Genomic DNA, 20,233 nt, shown 5'->3' on the forward strand with positions numbered 1-20,233 from the left:
CAAAAAAGACCCGAGGAGTCTCTGATGGTTGTAAAAGTGGCTGCTTTGAAAGACATCTTTATGAGATGATGACTCTGGACCGAGACTCCAAGCTTTCATCTAATAAATAGCCTTGCTCCTTGGCTCGAGATGTAATAATGTTTCCGAACAAGCCCCTCTCACAATAATGCCTCAGAGCAGTAATAATTCACTACCCAATTGGTGGACAGATCCTTGCCATCAACTCCCTGCAGAGGAGAGGTTGCTCTAAATGAGGAAATAAGTCAAAGTTAGCAGGAGCCATAATGGGCCCCACTATGTTCAAGTGAGGCGGCACTCGCTATCTTCAAGTGAGGCAAGACTTTTTTGAGCTGAGCCGTGCTTTGGAACAATGGATGCAAGCTGTAGAGTCACACAAAACTCTTCTTTGGAGGATATGGCCTGCCCCAGGCAGGCAAACAAATAAAAACTTTTAAAAAGGGAGGGAATCAATTCTCCTTTTTAAAAAAATGCTGATCTGTCTAGCTATGTTCCCTGCCTTTTCAAAAAACAGAAGTTGGTGGTGACTTCTATGCATATCATCCAGCCAGGGTAAGAAATGCATGAGTCCCATTAATTTTCAAAGGGGGATTCTAAACATCTCACATTAAAATAAATGGTGCTTAATTGTGGTTGGATTAGGGACCTAAGAATAACTCTGCTGGATCAAACTAAGGCCCATCTAGTCCAGCATCTCAAAGACCAACCAGATGTCTGTGGGGAAACCCACAAGCAGAGCTTGTGGGCAACAACCTTCTCCTCTCTTTTAACATCCAACAACTGATATTCAGAGGCATAGTTGGCCTATGATGTCAGGCCCAGAGGCCCCTGCCAGAACACATTTGCCAAATCATTTCTGTTAAGGTAAATTCATGGAAGGTAAGGCTATCGGTAAATTCATGGAAGGTAAGGCTTTGAATATCAGTGAATCAGTGCTAGATCAAGTGATTTTTTAAGAAGCTCCTGTTGTTATAACAATGCACACACAGATCAGCTGTCTCTCTTGAAATGAATGGTGCGTGACTTTAGATGAGGAGCTTCACGAATGCATTGGAGCTCTCTTATCCACAAGAAATTGCAGACTGGGTTGTAAAAGTTTGTGCCTTTAAGAAAAATCTGGCTTATTTTACAGTGTCAGCCTTTTAAGCCTTACTCTTAGGAAATGCATAAGGTTTAATTACTGACGACAGAAGCACATTTAGAATGATTCCAATGGTTTTGTTTATAAAGCTCTGGGATTGTTTTACTTAATTTTATACCCTGGGTAATGAAAACTAGCTTGTATATTTCTTTTAATTAAAAATTTCCATACACCAATCTATAACTTAGGGCAATCCTATAGAAGAAATTAAATGAAGAAATCAGTCTCCTTAAGGCTTAAAAGGACTGAGTAACCAGCACTCACTCTAGCACTGATGCATGGGCTTTTAAAGCTGGTGAGATAGCTAAAATGCATGCTAACGAGCTGCAAAATTGGGTAAGGCTGTGAGAGAATGAAAGGCTTTAATTAAAACCACTAATTTTTATTGATATTTGTCTCTTTTACCTGAGAGGAGGGACAGCAATTCTTGACTTTAGCACTTATCAGTGATTGGTTCTGCACGATTTTTGCTGCCAGGATAGAATGAACGGTGATCTGATGAACTGTGTTTCAAGGCCTTTTCATGATATTCACATATTGTGAGTGTGTATGTGTGGCCTCACCCAGAACACATGTGAAGTCTCTTTTCTCTTCCCATCTCCTAAAATATGCAGTGCTACACTCTTCTGTCTCAAGTTGTTTAGTCTCAGGAATATTTACCAGGAATGTGTGAAACCCCCAGAAGGAGTTGCTTTGAATGCTGTTTTGCCATTCCTGATGATTACAGTTGCAGCAATGAGCTGAGGTTCCTGGATTAGGCAAATTCATTGAGGAGAAGACCATTGATAGCTACTAGCCATTATGACTATGCTCTGCATGCGCTGTTGGAGACTGTGGCTAGAAACCACACTGGAGGGGAGAGGGCCCTTCTGCTCCTACAACCAGCGGCAGAGCAAGCCGATTGGGTGCCTACCCTGCGCCCAGGGGCGGGGCCACCTGTCCACAGGGCGTGGCCAGCCGGGGCAGGACGCTCCACAGAGCCTCCGAGGAGTCTGCCTGCCTCCTCCCACTCAGCTGCCCTACAGCTGAGGGGAAGGCGGTGGGTGAACCGTTTGGGACAGTGCAGTGCCTGTGGGCACCCAAGCAACTGTGTCACACCCAGGAGAGATGTGTGGATTGGGCGCGCTGCAGGCCCCGCGGGGAGTGCTGCCCAGCATTTTGCCACCTCCCCTCAGTGGTGACACCCAGGGCGACCCGCCCTCACTGCACCCCCTTCCTCCGCCCCTGCCTACAACCGAGGTAATTCTGAGGAAAGTTGTATGTGTGGCACAGAGACATGGGGTTACAGACGCTTCAGGTTACAGATGCTTCAGGTTACAGACTCCGCTAACCCAAAAATAGTACCTCGGGTTAAGAACTTTGCTTCAGGATGAGAACAGAAATTGTACAGCGGCAGCAGGAGGCCCCATTAGCTAAAGTGGTACCTCAGGTTAAGAACAGTTTCAGGTTAAGAACGGACCTCCAGAACGAATTAAGTTCTTAACCCGAGGTACCACTGTATTTTGGGAGTGGTGCAGAATTCTTTTATGAGAATTACAAAAACTTCAAGTGCCCCAATTTTCCAGGAACAGTCCCAGAATTGCAAAAACCATCCTGGCTTCTGATTTGATCCTGGAACATCCCTGTTTCCCCTGTCAGTTCTGCCAGCGCTGAGTTCAGGGAAGAGGATGTGCCGGCACTTGACCCAAGCGGCTCCTGCTACGAGGGAGCATGTCATGGCCTCTCCTCCCTTGGGCAGCTCTTGCTATGACTCTTTTATGGGCGAAAACTGGACCAATCTCTATGGAAACTTGCGCTCATGTTGCACTTGCCTCATATTGTCAGAAGCTTGTTTTCAAGAATGACTCCTGGCTGCCAAAAAAATGCTTTCAGGTACAACTGCAAAGTTTAGCCCAATTGTTTTGAGTAAATATTGTTAGACGTATCCTACACGTTTATGGGATTAGCACTGCAGCTTTACTTTACTTTTTACTTGGAGGGAGAGAATTCACCTCCATTCTAAGCGATTTGTATTCAGTTGCACAAATGTCTTATTCTTATCGGTATCTATTATACAGAATGACATTTGGCCTGGAGAATTATTTTATAATCCTTACTGTTGCTTCTTGAAGAAAACCATCTACAGCCTTGCATCTCCAATATATGCCCTCTGCTTTCTTGGATGGGAAGTTTAATGACATTCCAGCTTGCCAAAGACTCTGTTATTTGTGAGTCTGGCGAGATGGAGGAAGTCTCCCATTGCCTGTTAAGCTGCCCCTTATATGAGCACAATTATCTTACTTGTATCCTCCAGTCTCTGTCAAACAGACCCATCCTAGACCAGATATATGCCGTGCTTGCAGGCAAAGGCATATTCATTACCATCCAAGTAGCAAAATTTGTTCTGGCAGCCAGGAAAACATGACCCAGGTTCCAAAAACCGTAGGTAAGCGGGTGAGATGTGATTCTGGTTTACTGTATTTTTAACTGTAGTGTGTGATTTACATTGGGGGAGGGAGTATCCCCCCCCCCATTTTCTTTTGTATACATATCCATCAGCTGAATATGTCAGAACACCTATTTGCTGTATTTGTATTGTGGTAGCCTATTACGTGTCTGTTTGTTATCTAAGACATTTATGTACGACTTAATCATTAGCATTTCTGAATGCATTGTATATAGCAACACACTACACAGAAAATGAAGCAATAAAACAAGTGTGGCAGCAGCACCTACACTTTGGAATTCCCTATCTATTGATATTATGCAGGGGCCTTCACTTGACTCTTTTCAGCACCTGCTAAAACATTCCTATTTAGACTAGCCTATCCAGGTGCTTAGAAAGCTGGGGTAATTTTAATCTCTTTCAGTAGTTCGACTTTTGCAAGTTTTTAAGTATGGCTGTATTTTCCCCCTTAAATTTTATTGTTTACCCTTTTGTAAACCTATTTGATTCTTTATAATCAAGCAGTGTACAAATTTTATGAAATAAATTAATAAATGAAAATGTTACTATTTATACACCGCCCATCTGGCTGGCTTGCCCCAGTTACTCTGGGCAGAATATTAAAAACACGATAAAACATAAAACACCAAAAACTTCCCTAAACAGGACTGTCTTCAGATGTTTTCTAAAAGTCAGATAATTGTTTATTTCCTTGACATCTGATGGGAGGGTGTTCCACAGAGCGGGTGCCACTACCAAGAAGGCCCTCTGCCTGGTTCCCTGTAACTTCACTTCTTGCAATGAGGGAACTGCCAGAAGGCCCTCGGAGCTGGACCTCAGTGTCTGGTCTGAATGACAGGGGTGGAGATGCTCCTTCAAGTAAACAGAAATCATGCTTGGGAGAGAGTTCCACAGTCGTGGGCCCATCAGCACTGAGCTATGCATCTGAGCCATGGGGAATCACTAACAGAGGCTCCCCCCCCCCCAAGATCTCAGAGATTGGGCCAGGATATAAGGGGCCAGATAACCTTAAGTTATCCTGGACCCAAGGTCCTATAAGGACCTTGTAAATTAATACCAGAGTCTTGAACATGGCCCAGTGATATATGGGCAGCCGGTGCAAGCTTTTAAGCACCAGGGTTATGTGCTGGCGGTCATCTGCCCCCATCAAAAGTCAAGCATTTTGCACCTGCTGAAGCAAGAGTAGCTCCACAAGAAAGTTTCATTCATAAACAATATTCCCAGTCTAGGCCTGTGTCCCAATTGTGTGCACTCGAAACTTATTTACCTTTACCTTAAGCAGTGTAAAAGCACAGCCACTGAGGTCTGCCCTTGCTGCGTCTCAAAATGCTTGCATGTGTCTTAAGTCCGCCAATGGCACTTTGCTCATATTGCCTTAAGCCAAAGCCCTTCATGTGAATGTTTCTGCCTTCTGTTCACTCTCCCCCAGCCCCTGTTTAAAAACTGAGGTGTGGGGACTGTTTTATTTGACTGCTCAGCTCCACATGGTTATTTGATAAGCCTTGATCTCTGTGCTGGGAAACAGGACAGAAAATACCCAGCGTCCTTGTTCAAAACCAGGCATGCCTACAGCCCACACATGTGTGAGTCCTCAGTTTGTTCAATATATTTAAAAGCAGAACAAATGTACAAAGGGGACTGGACTCTCAAGACAGCCCATTTGCTTTACCATCATGAGTGTGAGGCAAAAAGAAAAGAAAATACACATTAGCAGCACACCAGGCAAAGAAGAGTTGACCTGGAGTTAGAGATGACAGAGAATTCTGCCGTAAACACAAATGGGAACAGAAATTTGCAAGTTCACCTGAGGTCAGGAACAGAAACCACACAAGTGAATATGAGCAGTATTTGCTATTGTTTGGGGTTTTCTAAGTCCACAAATTTTATGTAAAGAATTACATAATTTTGTGCATTGCTTTTGACGTTTCCCTTCCACCAATGGTTTCTGCCATCATGGGCAGCAAGACAAATAACAAGTTTTAGTGGAAGCTGAATTGTAGCAGAACGGAAAAAGTGTTGACTGTGATGAACAGATGAAGGGGTGGAAATTGCTGCCTCTTTACATTCCTATCTGCAAGGCAAAACTGCTCACCATACAACCCCTCTCCACAGCACACTGATCTCATCATGCACAGCAGCAAGCGAAACATATGACTGTATAGCTCTCTCCTAAGAAAACAATTTTTGGGGGTGAAGGTATGGATTCCAAATCCCATTTTTAACTCTTGAAGTTCCAACTTACAATCCTGTTCCGAAAATATGCAAGAACAACCAACAGCAATAAACGAGAAAGACTTCAGAGACAGCCCATACGAAGGTCAGGGAGAGTACGTACAAGTGCCTTATCTTACTCCAATCGCTCTCTTCAAAAGGTGAAGGAAAACAAAGGAAATCCCACTTGTATGGAAAATCTGGCCAAAGTACAATAAGACATGGCAGAAATGAGAACTGTGGGTCACATTGAACAGAGAAGGGAGGCGACGACATTCAGGCCTACTAAATCTTTCTACAGCCTTCTAACCAATCAAGACATATATATTTCACATTACTATCTGGAAAACACAAGACTCCTTGAAACTAGCAGCATTTCCCAAATGTGAGAACAGAAGCCTGTTCAGCTTGTTATCTGTGATTCAGCAGTCATAAACGTCTGCTGTATATTTTTGCTTTTTTTATATGTGTTGGTCCACATAAAACATATAATCAGCAAGACACTGTAGAGATATTTTCCTTTCTCTCAGTCAGACATTTGACAACCACACACAAAGATCTTTAAGCTTTGCCAGAAGCAGAATTGTCTGGGGATGAGATCGTGGCGGGGAGAGGCATGTTGTGCACCATGGGTTATTTTTAAGAATGATGTCCCCTTTATCTCTGAACACAACTTGATAGAATAAGAAACAAGGGCGCCATATCATAATGCTACTTTTGGTTATTCCCTTAAGAAACACTACACCCTGACAACAACGAAAAAAGAAGAAGAAAAAGAAGCAGATCTCTGCCTTCATTACATGCAATTGTGTTACAATCTGTGCTTGAAATATTGACGGTCCTTCAAATTTCTGTACTCTCTGCTGCCTCTTTAGAAAATAAGCCATATTATGGCTCTTAATGAGGTAATAATGGAAGCATATGCAAAGGTCTTTGTGTGCGGCTTCTGTGAGAAGATGGGTTTTACTTACTTCATGGTGAGGAGGGCATTCTGATAAAGTCACCATATAGGGCTAGAACAACAAATCACATTAATCTCAAAGAACTCCTTCAGCTGGGCGGTGGCTACCTGAGAGTTCTCACCTGTGGCAAATGATTACATTTACTCCTGCTGGGAATGTGACTGGGCAGCCGAATGTTAAAGAGGGCCTGTAGCGCAGCCTGTGCTGCTTGACCTTTAGCCAGCTTCTTGCTACGTCCCGAGCCTTCAAATGTTCTCCCATCCACTCTTACAGCCATCACAAAACTCTTGATGTGCTGCTTCTCCACAGTCTCCGAAAGGCAGACGTACCTCAGTCCTGACCGCAACTCATTGAGCAACACCACTGGGTTCTTTTCGCTCTCAGCGGCGGACGCCATCTTGCGCTTGTTTTGTTTGGTGTGGCCCATTAAGTCCAAGGTGTGGTATAGCAACCTCCCGTGCCGGTAGGCTGTAGAAAGCAGTTCATTATTAACTGGGTTGTAGACCGAGAAGTCCTTACTGTGCGTCGATGGTTCAAACTCCTTGAACAGAGTGTCTGGAAAGTCCGCCTGGTCCGACGTAAAGTCTGTGGAAGGGTTGAAACAATTCCCCATGGCAAAGTGAGCTTGACATGCGTTGGGGAACTGAACAAAAGACTTGAGGGCAAGTTCTGCAGCCCTCATTTTGGCCTTCTTTTTCGTTGGTCCGGTGCCTTCAAATGTCAGCCCATTTACTTCCACGGCAACTGCAAATACCGGTGCATGGACAGGGCCTGTCTGGGAGACCATTTTATACTGTAAACCTGGCTTAAGTTCATGTAGTTGAACCAGGGCGTTCTTTGGCGTTACTGACCACGAGACTTTCTTCCAGATGAGCTGGAGTTTGCAGAAGTGTCCGTTGTTGCCCTCTTCTAGAGGCCTTTTCCTTTTGATACTGGAAGCGCCCACCCTTGACCTTTCGTTAGAGGTGATTGGATGATCTTCTAGGTTGCCAATGTTACGATTCTCCTTTACTTCTGCACTGCTCGTACCTGATTGAAAAAGGAAAGAGAAAGTCCGCCAACATTATTGGTGTCTTTGTGAAATCAAAGAATAAGAGCGTGAAAAAGAGATTTCACCAATATATTTATGAATTGATATGGGAAGACCTCATTTGGGGAGTTGGTGAGGATTTTCATCTTTATTATAGCTACTTGATTACGACTCCTCTTCCCCATTTTTTAAAAAAATGATTAACATGACAAAACCCCAGTTGAATAGCTTATGATCTGTCTATGTGGAGTGGAGAAAAGTGACGAGAGATATTTTCCCTTCCTCTCTTGGGAGGGAAATATTGGAGCCATCTAGTGCTAAATCTTGGAGCCATCTAGTGAAGCTGGTGGGATATTCAGGTCAGACAAAAGGAAGGACTCTTTCACATAGCACATAGTTGTCATAGAACAGGCATCCCCAAACTCGGCCCTCCAGATGTTTTGGGACTAGAATTCCCATCATCCTTGACCACTAGGTCCTGTTAGTTAGGGATGATGGGAGTTGTAGTCCCCAAACATATGGAGGGCCGAGTTTGGGCATGCCTGTCATAGAATCATACAGAGTTGGAAGGGACCCTGAGAATCATTTAGTACAGCCCACTGCAATGCAAGAATCTTTTGCCCAACATGGGGCTTGAACCCATGACCTTGAGATTAGGAGTCTCATGCTCTACCAACTGAACTGTGCTCCCATAGTTAAGCTATGGAAGTCACTACCACATGATACCACATGGTAAGATAAGGCTATTAAGTGGCTATGAAAATAAGGCTACTAAGACTCCTCTGAGTACCAGTTGCTTGGAAACAACAGTGGGCGAGGGCTGATGCTTTCACACCTTGCTTGTGGGCTTCCTATAGGAATCTGGTATACTACTGCAGGAAGGAGGATTCTGGACTGGGCAGGCCTTTGCTTTGATCAACAGGCTCTTGTGTTCTTACAGACATCACACTGCAGCCATTTTAAATCACTCCACATGGTCACCTAATGAGCTCCATGCTTCAGTGCAGTCATCTCCAATGTGCTGTCCTCTAGATGTTTAGGTCTGTGATGACCACGATGGAGTCCAAAACATCTGGAGGGCATCAGGTTGGCAAAGGCTGCTTTAGTGTGATTTGAACCAGGATTTTCCTAGTTCTTCCTACTATACCGCGCTAACTCTGAATTTATTACCTTTGAATCTCCTGGCCTTTGGGGCTGATTTGGGAAATGCACTGCTTAAAAAACGAAGAACAACCAACCCAATATACCTTCACAGGGATGATGTATTTCTTTCTACACTAACTTTAAACACACAGTCTTCCACCAACCACACACACACACACACACACACACGGATGCAACCTATTTTGTTCCCAGACATATTTGTCTACAGGAAAGCAGGGCAGGTCCTGAAATTCATACCTCTCCCCTCTCTTCATCTAATAGGTTTTTACAGACTCAATTATCGTACATAATGATATTGAAGCTGGAAAGCATGGAGAGAAAGATAGCTCTTGTTTCACACTCTGTTCAGGTTTGAAAATAATTTGTATTGATTCTGCACCACTGAATAAGAAAACACAGGGGGTTATTTGTATTTATAATTCATATTGCCTTTTCCAGACTCTGTTCCCCCCCAACTTACTTTCATGATGCTGGTTGCATGGCTTTGTGAACATAAAAAAGTATTCTTAGGCCTCCACATGCATTCATGAACACACAGAGTAACCAGTTCTGATAATGTAAAGTAAATAATTCCCTTTGAGATTGGAAAGTTTTCTCACTGCTCTTCCTTCAAATCTATGCAGAGTAATATCCCCTTGTGATTGTAGAAAGATCTGCCCAAACTTGCTCTTTACTATTTATAAGGCATTTTGTAGGGTTTAAATCAGCCCACAGAATCAGGCCTTGCAAAATGACTTGTGAATAGTGCAATGACGTGTAGCCATGTGCTGTTTACTATCATGTGTAAACAAAAGCCATGGGATGCAGGCAGCAAACACATCACAATTCCTCCTGCAATAACCGCATGCAGTCCCAATGTGCAAACACCTCTTACATCCCCTCCAACATGTTGAAGTGAAAAACTGGGACAGGAGTCTTCCAGGACCATGCTCCCCTGCAAGTCACGTGACCTGTGCGAGATTGCAGCCCTGAAGAAAGCTCATTTTCCTGGGCGAGATTGCATGCTCTCATGTGAAAAAATGGGGTATGCTCTTATAAGAACATGAATAGGACCTGTTGGACAAGGCCAATGGCCCATCCAGTCCAGCAGTGGCCAACCAGGTGCCCATGCGTGAGGCTACCCACTTTTATCCCCAGGGAGCGGACCTGAATGAAGTACTCATGGGGACCCAGTCAGATTCACCCCAACCCTCCAGGCCCGCCTGCCATTGGTTAATCTGGCAGACTGGCTTGATTCAACCTTTTTCCACCAGAGGGAGAGGGCTGTTACGTCTCCCTTCAGCTGGAAGACCAAATGTTGAGGCTTCCATGGCGGCAGGCTGGCCCTGTTCTGCAACCTCATGTTACAGGAAGGTAAGCAGTATTGCCAGCAACTGGCCTTCAGAGGCGAACTGCCTCTGCCAGTGGATGTCGAAAATAGCCATCGCGAGATGCTTGCGTCTCCCTCATTACTGACTTTCAGGAGGTATTTGTTTTAATTTGTTATCGACTTCTGAAAACAAAATGTTGCTATTGACTGCTAAAATGGTTTTATTGCCTTTTCAAAACTATTATTCTGGTTGTTAGCTGCCTTGGGTAGTCTTTTTAGAAAGGAGGAATATACATGGAGTTGATCGATTTGATTTGATTGATTGATCTGAGCCTGAGATTGGACTGGGCTGCTGCTATCAGGAGACTGAGCAGAAGAATGTGACTGTAGTCTCCACAACAAGGAACTGGATGCCTAAATCTCAACTTGAGAAGAAAACTAAGGCTGAATAATAATAATAATAATAATAATAATAATAATAATTTATACCCCGCCCATCTGGCTGGGTTTCCCCAGCCACTTTGGGTGGCTTCCTACAGAATATTAAAATACAATAGTCTATTAAACATTAAAAGCTTCCCTAAACACACATTCAGCAAGATGAGGTAGTAGAACGAACTATACCATTTCAGGTAATGGTTAGGGAGCACCATTTTCTGACTTGCTCCACATTGTAACAAGACAAAGCAAATTCCTCTGTGTAAACAGAAAAAAGCCCAGTTGAGGCAATAGTTTCTCCCCCCCCCCTCCGAAATCTGAAGTGGTACAGTTTGTTTTACCACTCAGGACTTGATCTCATTTTACCAGATATATAGACCAGGTCTATCATTTCATGTTCTACTGCAGAAATGTTTTGTCCCTTCATCTTGGTTTTATTTCATTTAGCAGCAGGAGACTGAGCCAACAGTGAAATGTATTTAGCTGTGCATTTGTGAAATTTCATCTTAGGTGCCTCTGTTATTGCTCTCTCGTATTATTCTTCTGTCACTGAGGAATATTCCTCCTAGGTGTCTCTATTCTTTTTCTATTATTTTCTCTCTCCCCCTCTCTCTCACTCATGCACCTCCCCATTCAATTCCCATTTCTGGTCAATATGCATAGTGGTGTTAACCTGTGGATCATGAAGTGCTATTGAGGACTATTTATAATGTGCCACTAACAACGACGTTGCCTTTGTCTCTGGGTCACAAGGGTTCAGAAGAAGCAGCCATCTGACACTCCATGTTACATCTGAAGCGATATTATTGTGCCTCTCAAAGGTTATTCTGCTGCCAGGCAGCGTGAACTTAGGGTGAGGAAAAGAAAACAAAGGAGTGGCGATCTCTTCGTTATAAATATCTGCAAGCAACACATTGCAGGTAGCCTCCCTTGCAAAGGATAAGGAGTCCTTCGGAAACATGCACCCATTTTACAAAACAACAACAGAGGAAGGTGTGTGTGTGTGTGTTGCTATGCAATCTTCTCCATTTTGCAAATGTGCACCACAAACTAACTCACCCACCCACCGCACCTAGTCTAATGGTTATAATAGAATACTTCTCTCAAGCCCAGTTTCTGGTGGGGGAATTTCTGGAGGAGGGCATCCTGTTGGCAGCAGAGAAGGCATGTATGGGCAGAAGCGCACCCACATGGGCACCATATTGGTGGCCCCCGCAATAGAGCTTTGTGATGCCTTAAGTAAAGGTAAAGGGACCCCTGACCATTAGGTCCAGTCATGGCTGACTCTGGGGTTGTGGCGCTCATCTCGCTTTATTGGCTGAGGGAGGAGGCGTACAGCTTCCGGGGTCATGTGGCCAGCATGACTAAGCCGCCTCTGGCGAACCAGAGCAGCGCATGGAAATGCCGTTTACCTTCCCGCCAGAGCAGTACCTATTTATCTACTTGCACTACTTGCTTTCGAACTGCTAGGTTGGCAAGAGCAGGGACTGAGCAATGGGAGCCCACCCCATCGCGGGGATTCGAATTGCTGACCTTCTGATCGGCAAGTCCTAAAGATGAACAAATATATGGTAGCACAAACTTCTATGCGCAGGGCACTTCACCAGATGCACAAAACACTATCCTCAGTTGGCAGGCATTATAGAAATGGAGCTGTTTCCAGTCTGAGCAGGGCCCCAGGCATAGGAGCATTCCCATTCAAATGGTGTGTGCGCATTGCGTCATGTGATCGATTATGTGGGGCAGGGTTTACCTAGGACCCCACAATGTTTTATTCAAGTTGGCACCCCTGGCCCTAAGCAAGTGCCCTCTGGGCTACCTCTTATGTAATGGGCAACCCTCAGACTTTCCTAACAATGGCAGCTTCACTCCAAGCTATTTCCCACAATGCCTCAGAGAACCTGATGCAGTATCACTCCAGGGCACTGGGAAAATTGAAGTGCAAGCTTGCAGACCTAGCTACTTGATGTGAAGGCCCCAGGGCTGGTGCCAGTATTGGTACGCCCTGCTAGGACTCTGAGGCCCCAGCAGCTGCCCTAGTGTGTTAGGTGTTGATACCAGAAATGGTAGAGGGGGGGAAATGGTACTCATTCAGGTCAGAGGGAAATGCAATGCAACAGGATGTGACAATTTATGGAAGCTTAAATATATGGAATCACTGTGGGGTTGACAATAAAACAAACATTGTGGCATTTGTCAACTAATCCACACCTGTACAGTGGTACCTCGGGTTACAGATGCTTCAGGTTACAGATGCTTCAGGTTACAGACTCTGCTAACCCAGAAATAGTACCTTGGTTTAAGAACTTTGCTTCAGGATGAGAACAGAAATCATGCAGCAGCAGCGCGGCGGCAGCGGGAGGCCCCATTAGTGGTGCTTCAGGTTAAGAACAGTTTCAGGTTAAGAACGGACCTCCAGAATGAATTAAGTTCTTAACCTGAGGTACCACTGTACTGGGATTAAAAACCCGTTCTGTGGATTCAGGCCACAGGTGACAGAACTGAATGTCCTGCGGGGGGGGGGGGGGAAGCAATTTAGCCATCTCATGACGGTGTCTCCTTCTGAAATTTCTTTGTTCAAAAATGGCCACTTTAAGTTCAGTAACAGAACATCCTGGGAGATTGGTGCTTCCCTGCCCCCCCCCCCATTTCTGAATATTGCCCCTTTCTGATGTCATTGTGCATCGTCACATGACAGGCTGCACCAAAGGCTCAGCACGTGGGGGCCTGCGCAAGTGGGGCAGCTTAAACATGCTGCACCAGCCCCCAGGCACAGCTTGCCCCCCGATTGTCCTGTGATTTACAAGCCTTCCTAGGTTTAGATTTAACATCAGGAAAAGCTTCCTAACTATAAGAGGAATTAAGCAATGAAATAAGCGGCTTAGAATCAGAGAGTCGAGAAGTATGAGAATGCTACTTAGTCCAATCCCCTCCTGCAAAGGAGAACCATTCTTATGCTAGCAGACCAAACTGTGCCCAGTCTCATCTGAGATGAGGTGCACTGCTCCACATATCTCAAGCAAGTGTGGACAAAGTTTGGAATTGTTATATAGGAGAGCCTCATTGGACTGAAAAACTGGGTGAGGAAACTGGATGCCTGAGTAGATATCTGCTATGTGACCTCCCTTCCCATGGGAGGCTTATTCCTTAAGGCTCCACTAGCCTACATTGGCCATCTAGTAGCCCTGACTGGTCAACCTTCTCCTGCACTGTCTGTCAACTTCCTCCTCCTTAGCTTCATTGTTGCCCTTCTAGCAGAGAGGATGATGGAGACAAAACGGGTCTTAGTTGGCTGTGCCTGCCATTGGTCCTGGCTCCATATTTCATGGGCTCTGGCTCTATCTTCCATTGGTCTTTCTGCCTTTTGCCCTACCAGTTCCAATGCTCACCAGCCACCACTGACTCTTCCTTGCCACACAACTACTTCTCCCACACAAGCACTTGGCAAATGGAGAGCTGTACCTGAATGTTCTTGCTAAACATAAGTTACTCTGCATAAAAAGGTAAAGGGACCCCTGACCATTAGGTCCAGTTGTTGCCGACTCTGGGGTTGCGACACTCATCTCGTTTTATTGGCCGACGGAGCCGGCGTACAGCTTCCGGGTCATGTGGCCAGCATGACTAAGCCACTTCTGGCGAACCAGAGCAGCGCACGGAAATGCCGTTTACCTTCCCACTGGAGTGGTACCTATTTATCTACTTTCACTTTGACATGCTTTCGAACTGCTAGGTTGGCAGGAGCAGGGACCGAGCAATGGGAGCTCACCCCGTCACGGGGATTCGAACCGCCAACCTTCTGATCGGCAAGTCCTGGGCTCTGTGGTTTAACCCACAGCGCCACCCGTGTCCCTGTTACTCTGCATACTAGCAGTCTAATCAGAAACTGGTACCCTTTGCTCCCTTGCTTTTTTTTTTTTACAGAGAAACAAAACAGATGCAAAACCAAAGAGTCTTGACTTTGGGAGTGCATTCCTTCCCAAGTCCAAGAATGGCATAGGGATATCTCCCCTTGTACCCTTACAAGGAAAAGTCTCAGAAGCAAGTGCAAAGATTCTTTAGCTTTACAATGCAGTTTCTTAGAGGCTCCATAAAGTCACTTCCACCTCCAGGAGCTGCTTTCGGATGTCAGGAAGCTGGAATGGAGTGGGTAGGTGGACAGGAAGCACAAGCGCCTTCCACTTCCAGTTTACATTCCAGGAAGTAGAAAATGTCTGAAATGAAGATGTGAAAATTGCACTCTGTTTTTGGAAATCTAGTGGAAGGAGCTGCATGGACCGGAAGGGAGATCTCAAAGGTATATCTGCAAGTTGCATGAATCGAAATGACACTCTGAAGGCCTGGCATAAAAAGAGAGACATCCTTAGTATTTCCCTTGTGAAAATGTCCTTGCAACATTTCCCTGTGTCCCAAAGAAGTCAATTTGGAGAGCTGGGGGGCGGGGTTTTTTTTTTGCCAGTACCTGCCCTACAGCTTTTGTTCTCAGAAGTATTATAGTGAAGCACTGAGCTGCAGTGTTGGCTGTTCGGCTTAAACAGCTGCTATTCACGCATCATTATCAGGCTGAAACCTGGGCCACAGACACTCCTTTTAGGGCACCCATGAAAGTATCTGTAATCATTTAGGTTCGCTGCACTCATAATGCAGACTGGCTTTGTGAGATTGCTGCCTGTGGATTCAAAAAGGCGAATATAGAGACCCTTCATTTCGCGCTGCCAGCTTGCCAATAGCTCTCTCTTTCTCTTTGCCCTTCTCGCACAGAGCGGGCTATTTGCTGCCCATCTGCATCACATTGAGGACAGAGGGGAAAAGGTTTCACCTCCATCACTTTTTGACATACTGTTGGAAAGAACGAATTTCACCGGAAAAGCAATCTTTGGAAGCTCATGATCATGACAGGACTGGGCTGCAACCCAGCAGCTATATCATATTACCAGAGATGCTGTTGGGTCTGATGAGACTTCTTTATTTTTTTTTTTTTTAAAGCTTTTGCTGGGGATCAGTTGAATAAATGCAGATCTCGGGTCCTGCTTCCAGGATGCTAAATATGTACTCATACACTGAAGATGAATAATGTGCAGTTGTGAACACATGTCCACATGCAAGCATCTTCCAAGGCAAGATGCAACATCTATATCTGTCCACCTGGCAGGCCTACATGAGTTTGTGATAACAAAGATGAACATATTCATGGCGATGGGAATATCCACCTGTCATCGTCCCCCCTGCCCACCATTGCCCAGTCAAGACAATGGTATCAAGTTTATCAAGCCCCTGGCAAACCACCATCCATGACAAGTGGCAAAGACATGTTATCAGATTCAGTTCCAGCTGTTCATCTGCAATTGATCAAACATGGGTTGGGAACTCTTTGGAGAAAAGCGGTTGGGCATCAGGGCGCTTTTGTTGGGAACTTTGTTCCCAAAGTCAAGCAGCTTTGATCAGATGGTGAAAGTACCTGAGACCCCACCACCACCAGCATCACCACCAACCCTGAGAAATTTACTGGTCCTGAAAATCCTTCAGCCTGCCAGCTGCAGCACCAGAATACTGCAGGCCAGTTGCCTGGGCTCTCGACTGGATCCCAAAACCTGTTCATCACCCCCACAAAAGCAGAAGTGGGAAGGAGATGGAAACTTCAGAGCTGCTCATGAAATGATGAGCTAGCCTCATGAGGCTACCTGTCCCAGGAGGAAGCAGAGGAAGCCTGCTTGAGAACCAGGAAAGACCAGAGCCTCCAGCTCCCCTGGACAATGGGGCAAACTCCAGTGTCCCAGCTACCAGCTTCTGTTTGTGATAAGCCAGCTGACAGGTTCTTTCATACCTGCCACTTTTTCAGATCCAGGAGACTGGATAGCAGAGCAGGTGAGCTTCCGAGGGAAATGAGAGGGGCAAATGAGAAAGTCACAAAGCTCTCTCCTGCACACATCAGAGGACCCTGTAGCTGCTTTGCATAATGAAGGAAGTGTTGGCCAGGAAAGGTGTAGTTAGTTGCAGCCTTAGGCATACAGAGTCTTGGATTTGTGTGAGGCTTCAGAATAGAAAAAGGGATTACTAACATCACAGGGACAAATTTATTCACCCATAATTTCTAAGGGGACAGCCCTTCATAGTTTCCAGCTGGTAAAAAGAGCCATCTGGCAGCTGATGCTGAAATAAACAGAAGTGCATCGTTTGATCGGAGCACATCCTCCCTCTTCCTCCAAATCCACCAACATGTTACAACAAAAAGGTAAGATGACACTTACAAATTAATGTCTGGGCTGGTGAATATGATAATATGCCACACACTCCCCACCTGGTTCCACTTTCTCTTCATTATTCAATTTTTCTTTCTATCTAATGTGACTTATCTTAGCCTCATATTCCAGCAGTCACTGGCAGAGTGCACAACAATGTTCTGGATGCATTAAAATAGGTGCCGGAGAACAGACAGGGAATTGTTTTGTGCATCCTCTTCTCCACTGGGGGCATCACTAGCGGGTGGGCATCATTAGGGGGTCCTGGTTCTTTTGCATTGGGTCTTGGAATTCCTGCCTCTCACCCTCTTAATAGAGAAACTTAATAGGAGGAATTCACTACAGCGCTAAGTTAGCCCCTTAGCAGTGCACTTGTTTTGCTAATGGAATGGCTTGAGCAAGAGAATGTGCACAGACTTCCAAACAGAATGGGCTTGTGTGTCAATACCGCTGGTGCCAGTGAATGTGGCAGGACAAGTACAGTGTATAAATCAATTGCCAATTCTCTTTTCTTTCTCTGTTGGTTGTCTCTCTTGTTGCAGAGGCCCAACTGGCCTCCACTAGGAGTTGGGTATTTGGTGTCATCTCTTGAGGACTTTTCTTTTATGCCAACAGGCCTGTGCAGTTGCCCAAAATGTCATTTGAATAACTGGAGGTATCCTATCTTCTCTCTCTCTCTCTCTCTCTCTCCATACACATACATTGTGCTCATTCAATCAGCTTTCCTGGAAGACCAGCTCCATCAGATACCTCCTACCTCTGAACTCTGCCAGCTGGCATTATAAGAACAACTGTTTAAGAATGGGTGCCTGACTTGGATTTCTTCCTCTTCCCTCCCTTTCCCTTGTGTGCCATGTTTTCTTAGATAGTAAGCCTTCGGGCTGGGACTGTAATTGACTGCATGTAAGCCACTCCAGGAGTCTTTATGGCAGGGGGAAAAAACCATGGGTACAAATGCTCTAAATAATAACCATTACACACAGAGAGAGATAAGCACACACAAAATATAATATAAATATAATACAATTTATAAAACAAACATAATACTGTATATAATATATACACTTCCCATGAGTATAAATTTATGCATACCCATCATCCTCAATAATTTCTAACTTTATCATGAATAGCCTCTTATCATAAAATGTTTCATTATAACCATAAGAAGAATCTTTTAGGTTTTATCTATTGCCAGATATAGAGCTATCAATTCTTATTCATCTGTTTACTGAAAGGTGTCAGATTCCCAGTTGCAAAGCTTTCTGTAAACAAGCACTATGGGATGAATCCAAAAGACAACATGCCAGGATGCCATAGGTCAGAACCCAACAGGAAAAGAGGATGAAGAACCACGCTCCCTTGTTATTGGGTGCCCCATGCAACCAGGGATACACGAGGACCACACAATACCAGGACAATGTCACTTTGATATTCTCTGTCCTGATTTTCTCCTTGGCTGAAATGGTAGTTTGGATGGGCTCTTAGATGACACACATTACCCAAAATGTGTTTTGTTTTTAAAAAATCTGTACTCAGCCACATACACATATGATACAGAACTTCCTATTGGCTCTACTATTCACCTCAATATGAAGAAGAGAAACTGCTTACTTAAATTGTCTTCGTCTTCCATATTTGCTGCACCAGGACTTAAATACTTGAAGGGCGCGATGAAAGTTGACAAAATGCTTACTTTTTCTGTAACGAGAGGAGGGGGGGGGGAGAGTACATACGTATGAAATGTGTGTCAACCTAGTTCCAACATGCTGTGCTCTGATCCCTTGCTGCTCTTGTCCACCCCCCTTTCCCCTTTCTACCTTGACCTCCCAAACCATAGGTCACTTGCACTGTTGTCTTCACCAAGTGCTACGTTTGGATGGTAAGCTCTTAAGAGGCCAGGAACCCTTCGTTTTCTGCTTAAGCATAACTGGGGGCTGTGCTCCGGCTAACATTACTTGTCACTCTCCACTGCCATAGAATTTTCTAACCTCCCCAGCTTAGACCTTCCCTTTCACTACCTCATGCTGTCATTGCAGCCAAATAGGAAGAAGAATCTGCCCAGCAGAAGGAACAATGTGAGAAGGGGGCCAAAAGCAGTGGTTTGGGGATCTTCTGCCACCTTACTCAGGTTGACTTTTCATCTTAACTGGTTGCAGCAGCAGCAGCAGCAACAGCAGACTACCAGGCTAGCTAGCCGATGTTTTTGGCTGTCTTCCTCTTCCCCATGCTCCTCCTGGGCTAACTTATCATTCTAATCAATGGTGGCGGAAGAAGATCTTCAAGCTGGCCAGGGAGGAGGAAGGTGAAGGGTAATGTTGCTGACCAGCCTGAGGATCTGGATTCCAGGGTCAAAGGCTCTGGGGCTGGCAGGGAGGGGAACCAGTTGAACAGGTGGTCTGCTGCAGCCTGTTCTAGCTGTTCTTCTGCAAGCAACAGACCCACCCACCACATTGTAGTTCACAGTGCCAACTGTGAACAAGCAAACTGCGGCTTGACGACAATCTTACATTTTTATTATATGTATAATTTGAAGTGCCATTGGTACTGTAAAGAATAACTACCCGTGGCTAGACACCATGGGACTTCTGCATTTCTCCAAGTGTAAACTTCTCTTTTGATTTTTCTCTGTTTTAGACAGGACCTTTATATATGCAGAGCTCCCCAGATGAAACCTGTTAGGATTTGCTGTTGGATCAATCAGCTCACCTCTGTGTCCCTTTATAGATTGCTTCCACCACCTTATGCCCCAATTCCTTCCTTCCACTGGGTGGATGCTAATAATCCCATTAACACAAGACCCTAGTGCAGCATACTCTGCATGTTAAGAATTACACATATTTGTACTTCAATAGAAAGTGCTTGCTTGAGACTGTAGGAGTCTTCATTCATATATTAGTTTAAGCAATGCAGTAATCCTTTTCCATGGAGAGAACAAAGCTCAAGGAAAGTCTCCCTAGCATGCAGCAAGGCGTTATGCCCATGCAGCTCAGTTCTGTCGTAATGCCAAGCCATGCTTAGCACTAAGAGAAGAAGCCTGGAAAGAGCCTCAGGCTTTTGTCTGACTCCCTTCTTCCCCCATGTGCACCAAAATCCCTTCCTTTCTGCTGAAAAAGCCATGCGATGTGGAGAGAGCGTGGCTGGGATCATGGAGTCCTGATCCCCCTGCTGCATCGCCATTGGAGGTTGAAAGTCTGCAACAGGCTCCCTTTATGGTTTTAAACCATGGTTATCCAGGGTTCCAAATTGCATGGGGTTGAGCTAGCATTTCCCTGCTCTCC

The 20,233-nt window shown here is 45.0% G+C and overlaps 1 protein-coding gene and 1 non-coding gene across 5 annotated transcripts in view; both read right to left on the reverse strand.

The window, feature by feature from the left end:
- ADARB2 (adenosine deaminase RNA specific B2 (inactive)) overlaps nucleotides 1–20,233 on the reverse strand; it is a 370,623-nt gene that overhangs the window by 105,879 nt on the left and 244,511 nt on the right. For 2 of the 4 annotated variants that reach the window (XM_053409688.1, XM_053409686.1), the window contains 2 exons: nucleotides 18,567–18,653; nucleotides 6,900–7,807 (listed from right to left, as the gene is read on the reverse strand). In XM_053409688.1, the coding sequence (XP_053265663.1) occupies nucleotides 6,900–7,807; nucleotides 18,567–18,653 (995 nt within the window). The remainder of the gene's footprint in view (nucleotides 1–6,899; nucleotides 7,808–18,566; nucleotides 18,654–20,233) is intronic. The other 2 variants (XM_053409689.1, XM_053409687.1) reach the window with 1 other exon arrangement.
- TRNAR-CCU (transfer RNA arginine (anticodon CCU)) lies at nucleotides 8,427–8,495 on the reverse strand. Its single transcript has one exon. It is a non-coding gene; the product is annotated as a tRNA-Arg (tRNA).

Source organism: Podarcis raffonei, chromosome 12 (genome assembly GCF_027172205.1).
Source record: "Podarcis raffonei isolate rPodRaf1 chromosome 12, rPodRaf1.pri, whole genome shotgun sequence".
Classification (NCBI taxonomy): domain Eukaryota; kingdom Metazoa; phylum Chordata; class Lepidosauria; order Squamata; family Lacertidae; genus Podarcis; species Podarcis raffonei.